Below are 6,108 nucleotides of genomic sequence, written 5' to 3'. Positions count from 1 at the left end.
AAGCAAATAAGAAAATCATTTTATGAGAAATCGTTATAATTATTTACTGGTGAATATCCAATATTGAAAAAAGTTGAACGGAATTGGATATTTAAACAAAACATATTTCTATTTTAATGTATAGATGTCGTTCAGTTATTAAAATTATTGAACATATTATCGATTATCTGACCATGATGATATAATAATGTGTACCTACTCTACTACAAAATATCTTGTGGTAGACATTTGAATTATAAATAATTATTAAATTAGTTGTATCATTATTTTGTAATCAGTCTTGATAATTAATGGGTGTCCACATATGTATCGGTTCGGTTTGTTATAAAACGATAATAATATCATCATCGTTGTAAGAATGCGTGATTTCGATGAGAAAACAAAACGCTTGGAGACGAGATTGTTGAAAATAAATACATGCAATTGTAATTCGCATAATAAACAAAACGATGAACGATGAGATCCGTGTCGCTGTTTAAAATGTATTATACACGTCGTGTCGATATTATGTATTTGTCGTAAACGTGACGAGTGACGAAAACCCGACGGCTACACGGTGACGTCTGTCTTATTGCAGCAGTGGCCAACATTAAGTGGTCGTGATGACAACTCTGGTGCCGGCTGCGATTTCTTCGGCCGAGGCGGCAGAGTCGTCGACCGCGAGGACGACGCATTTGGTGGCGCCAGCAGCAGCAGCAGCAGCAACGGCGGAGGTGATCGCGGCGCCGCCGCAGGTTGTGTCGACAACGGCTTCCATTTTGCCGCTGGCGTCCGACACCACCGAGGAGATCGTGGCCATCTCTCAGCAGATCCGCCGAGCCCTGGAATGTCCGATATGTCTGACCCTGATGTCTGCGGTCATGTCGTGCGACTGCCCCAACGGGCACGCCACGTGCCGGCCGTGCATGATGACGCTGATGAGCATCAACCCCACCGCCGACAGCCTGTGCCCGCTGTGCCGGACGTTGATGATGCAGTTCGATGGCCCGACGGCTATGGTCGTCAAACTGACCGAGGTCACCTCGTTGGTGAAGGTGGCGTGCTTCAACAGGTCACTAGGGTGTCCCGAGCTTTTGTCCGTGAGGTGGGTCAACGAACACGAGGCAGTGTGTCGGTACGTGGCCGACGTGCCGTGCCAGGTGGCAGTGTGCCAGTGGGTCGGCACGTGCGAGCAGCTGTACGATCACGTGTCCAGTGTGCACCCCGGTGTCGCCGTTGAGTCTTCGGTAACGACAAAAACAATATTATTAATATTAATACGACGATATCGACACAATATGACTATACGCTTACCCGGGCTGGTATGTCTACAGTTCACATATTTTAGAGAGTGTTATATAATATTATTCTGATGTTGCATTTCAAAATCGATTGGACAAAATGTGTTCTAAAACGAACGTAAAAGCAGAAAACAGGTTTACCGCCTGTCGCTAGTAAATAGTTGTACGACAGCTTCTGGTGGGGTTATGCGTTTTGTTGGGTGCAATGGGTGCATAATAAATTTACTGCTTCAGCACGGATGTAGGTATTATCTACATCCATGGTATATATTAGGTTTTGAACATTTTTGATAGGAACATAATAAGAATACTGTGGACCCATAATTATACGACGATGCGTATCCATAATATCTCACAGTGCACTATAAAATATAATATTAAGCTAACAGTAAATACCAACGTTTTCCCGCGTCTTTTCAGACGAATCGGCTGAAAGTGACCGACCTTCATGCAATCCCGAAGAATCGGCGCCGGACATACCTAGTCCGGTCGACGTACGGCTTGATTTGGGTGCTGTTGTCGCGGGCGGTGAGATCGAGAATCCAGGTGGGACTTTTTATGGTGAACAAACCTTTGAGTGGACGACATCCGACACCGGCACCCGGCCGAAATCACGCCAACCCGCAGTCACCAGACATCCTGTACCGGGTCACATGGTTCGACAACAACGACCGGAGCAAGACTAAGAGCAGGACGAAGGAGATCAACTGGAGCACGACCCTGAAGGAGGGCTGCCACACAACCTCGCACAAAGCGTACTCCATGTTCCGGTCCAGGACGGGTAGCATGGAGATCAGCTGGTTCCCGTTCCTCCGACACAATAACTACCGACAAACCAATCCCTCGACTTAACCGAGAGTACCGAAAGGTTTCACCATTGTTTTTCAAAATTATTATTATTTACGATGACTGTCTATGAGGTGTAATATAATCATATATCATCATATTATGGCGACGATGTAACAATAATTCGACAACCGAAAATCAGTGAATGCATGTGTGTACATAGGTATAATATTATACTTGGATGTGATAAGTACGTACGACGAAGTCTGGGGCGTGCCATAATTGTATTAAACATTAATAGACATCAAAAGCTCATTGCCGCGGGTCGACTCATCCACGTTCGATACGAGATCGTATGTGCATGGGATGTTTGTAGACATTTTTTGTTTTTAAGTAATTTATTTTTTAACTGATAAATAAATAAATAAGTAATAATCAATAAATGAACTTTATATTTTCGCCAAATGTATGGGTGGAGTCTACATACGCTCACATTTGACTTCTTGGTAAGCTGCCACATTAATACCTAATTAATAATTATTAAATTCGTTTCCGATCGATTTTGAGGTTGCCGCTATCGTGATGTCAAATTTTTCTATTACGCTTATAATTAAGAATTACGATTCCATTTTAATTGAAATAATAATATACATTCGACTCTCGATAGTTCAAACTTTAGGTAGTTAGAAACTTTCAGTAATTCGAAATAATTGCTCGTTCGCTCAAACACCTCACAGTAAATCGAATAAAAACAATTCATTAAGTACACTCGGTAATTCGTAGTAAAATCTTAGAGAAGACTAGCCGTCAACATACGAAATTTCGAAGAGTATCTACCAAAATGTATTTCTAATAATTTATCTTACAATAATTGCATAGGTATTGTGTATTAGTTATCGCATTATTATCGTATAAGTACGAAATTTGTTTCACAACTCAGTAATTTGAATTATAAAGTTTAAACGAGAACCAATATTTAGCAATAATAGGTGTAGAAAAAATGGGTGTATGAAATATCACAATTTAAAAATTCTCATATCTCATCTGAAAATTAAGACATCGAATAAAGCTGACAGTTAAGCACGTATAATATTCTTACCTAAAAGTTTGATAATAGGTCAATTCACTCTAATATTAAAAATAACAACGTACTAATGAAACAAGTGAACGAAAATTTTCCATGTTGTACCTCGTACTTGTGTAAGACGGAGACAAAAGATGCATGGGTAGCGTCCTCTGAAGAGGTAACTTGTAGGTTTATATAAAATATTGTAATTTAGAAATGCTCATAACTCACTTAAAAACTGAATTATGGTAAAAAACAACATACATACACAAATAATGTCATCAATGCTATAATTTTTATACTAACACAGAAAAACGTGAATTGCTGAGCGTACATTTGCTATGTCACGAACGTGTAAAACGTATACAACAAACGCGTATGTAACGTCCTCTTAATTAATTGTAATTTTGAAAAAATATGATTTAATATTTCATTTTTTTATTTAAGTTTATATGTGCCAGTCTGTTGATAAAATACTATATCAGTACCAACTGTATGGCGTATGCCAAGTAAGCACAAAATATGTTTTATGAAACTATGAAAGCTTGGTTAAAAATACCAATTATTTAAGACCATAATTTAAAAAAAATAACATTTTACAATTTTAAGTCACATAAAATATTTTGAGTACAATATTGCACTATTTTCAACTTCGTAAAAATTTGTATGAACAATTCTGGGGAAATTTTAATAAAGACTCCCAATTTAGTAAAAGAATCATAAATTAACATTGCTGTAACTTGTTTAAACTTATTTAAATCAGTCTTAGTTATATATTGTAATAAATGAAAAATACTATAGCCCGTAGGCAGATAATGATTTAAAAAAGTTCACCTAATATGCAAATCCCATATGCATCTTAGTAGGTATATTATTATTATTGTACATTATAGACACCCTAAGAATATGTACGTCCACTTTTACTTCACCTATGTAAAACATTGTAACTTATTGTTTTTACAAATTTAAGTTTTTATATTTAAATACTATGTTTAGTTTTTGAAAAAATAATCGTGTTTTAACGTGTTTTCTAACTATTTTACATTTAAAAAAAAAGCAAAATGTGATTTCCAATTATTGTGAAATTGGCAATATTAATATTTAATATTTATTAAATTTTAGAAGTGTTGCCGGAGTCTTTTAGAAGTTGTTATAATAATTAATTATTAATGGTTCAGTCGTTAGATACTTGTTTATTGACTTTTGAAAAATGTAGAATATTATATTAACACAAATGATTAGCATTTACCTAGTACAAAATAATAAACATTAATTTATAATGATTATGAATTATGAATTATGATAAATATATAATTATGATAGGTATAAAAAAAACTTAAGTACCTACCTAAATAAAATGATATCACCCACAAAATATGACCATAACTGTAGGTATTTAGGTATTTATTTTTTTTAACTGGGATTATAGCTATTTTTAACTTCATTGTTTTTTTCAATTTCCATTATTATTTCTTAATATCTGTGTACTAGTTACTTATTATTAGCATCTACATAACTAATTTAAAAACAGGAATACATAAAAAAATTATTTTTTCAACCCACGAATTTTCTTATACATAATGTTGAGGGAAAATATTTTATGAAAACATTTTTTATACTTATATCCCAACGTTCTGTAAAATTGTATTATATTCTGGAATTATATACCAAGTGGAATTTCCGCAGTATTTTGTTTCTGAATTTTTACGTTCTACCGATACACATTCATATCAGTTTAAATTCTGTAGTATTTATTTTCGTTCATTTTATTTTCTGTTTAAATATTTTCTGGGATTTAATATTTTGGCTGTTTTGAATTCTGTAATATTATTTTCTGTAATTAAACATTCAACTTATCTACATTCGAACTGTTTTTTCTGTAATATTACAATATTGAGTAATAGGTTAAATTGTATTATATTTTCAAAAAGTTAATAAACCTTAAATAACTTTAATTAGCTTATAAATAGTTATCATACGCATATAACCTTATTAATTATATTTACGTATACTAAAAATGCTACATGTTATGTCACTGTAGAAAATAGACATACTCGTAAATACTCCAGTAAATTAATATTAGGTTTCAATAATAATAATCAACTATTGAATTCCAAGTTGAAGAAGTAAAATCGGAACATAATCATCATACTATACTGTGTGCAAGTTATAAATTCTACAATAATAAATAATATTAACTATTACGTCCGTTGAACAATTACCAGAAAATAAATCTTCAAAATCGATTGAATATGAAATTTAAAATATCAATAAAAGATTCTGTACGAAGTTTTCACGTGCTTACGTAATTAACGTAAAGACGTGTTGTTATATACCTAGCTGTTAACTATTGTTATATACTATATACTATATAGTATGCACTTTTGGGCGTTTGGCTACAAAACTATAAATGTATAATACTCGCATTATGCCAATGCTTCATTCTTCATTGATTATACTTGGAAAAAGTTATTTTTTACAACAACTATTAACTAAAAATAATGAAGAGAAAAGGCGGAGCTGCTGGTTTGCGTAAGAAAAACAAAAAAAAAATGTTTATTAATTATATCATTATGTTCTATATGTATAATAGTAAAAACCATCAACCGACCGTACAAACTACAAAGTGTTCCCCGTGGGTATTTTTATTTTCCAGCCTAAATAATAAAGTAAATATGTTTATCTAATTGGTGCTCTGTCATCTTATTCGAGAACTTATTACGATTATAATCTAAGACTAAAAAACTAAAGAGTATTTTGGGAGTACTTTTTTTTAAATTCATATTTAACGTAGGTATTTAAGGTATTATAATATACTACTGTACTATAGTATTATACCAGTTGTTTTCGTGTAGGTACCTAATCACTAAGCACTTGCATTTTTTAAAATACGATTATGATATTGAACCCTATATAATAAGTGAAAAAAATTTTATTTTTGTGTTGTAGCGACAGGTGTATTTCTTATTGGAGTCA

At 33.5% G+C, this 6,108-nt stretch overlaps 1 protein-coding gene across 1 annotated transcript; it reads left to right on the top strand.

Moving 5' to 3' along the window:
• The first annotated feature begins 602 nt into the window (after nt 1–602).
• Nucleotides 603–2,132, top strand: LOC111028095. The gene is made up of 2 exons (XM_022306634.1): nt 603–1,226; nt 1,701–2,132. Exons 1-2 carry the CDS (start codon nt 603–605, stop codon nt 2,130–2,132), a joined length of 1,056 nt encoding a protein of 351 aa, XP_022162326.1.
• Nucleotides 2,133–6,108: the final 3,976 nt, after the last annotated feature.

This window comes from Myzus persicae, unplaced genomic scaffold (assembly GCF_001856785.1).
Source record: "Myzus persicae strain clone G006 unplaced genomic scaffold, MPER_G0061.0, whole genome shotgun sequence".
Classification (NCBI taxonomy): Eukaryota; Metazoa; Arthropoda; class Insecta; order Hemiptera; family Aphididae; genus Myzus; species Myzus persicae.
This window is presented reverse-complemented; position numbering and strand designations above follow the sequence as displayed.

Bases quoted from the DNA above. Each gene is read 5' to 3' on its own strand.
- LOC111028095 (XM_022306634.1), top strand. From the start codon at position 603: ATGACAACTCTGGTGCCGGCTGCGATTTCTTCGGCCGAGGCGGCAGAG. The intron at 1,227-1,700 runs GTAACGACAAAA...GCGTCTTTTCAG, and splicing joins GTGTCGCCGTTGAGTCTTCG to ACGAATCGGCTGAAAGTGAC.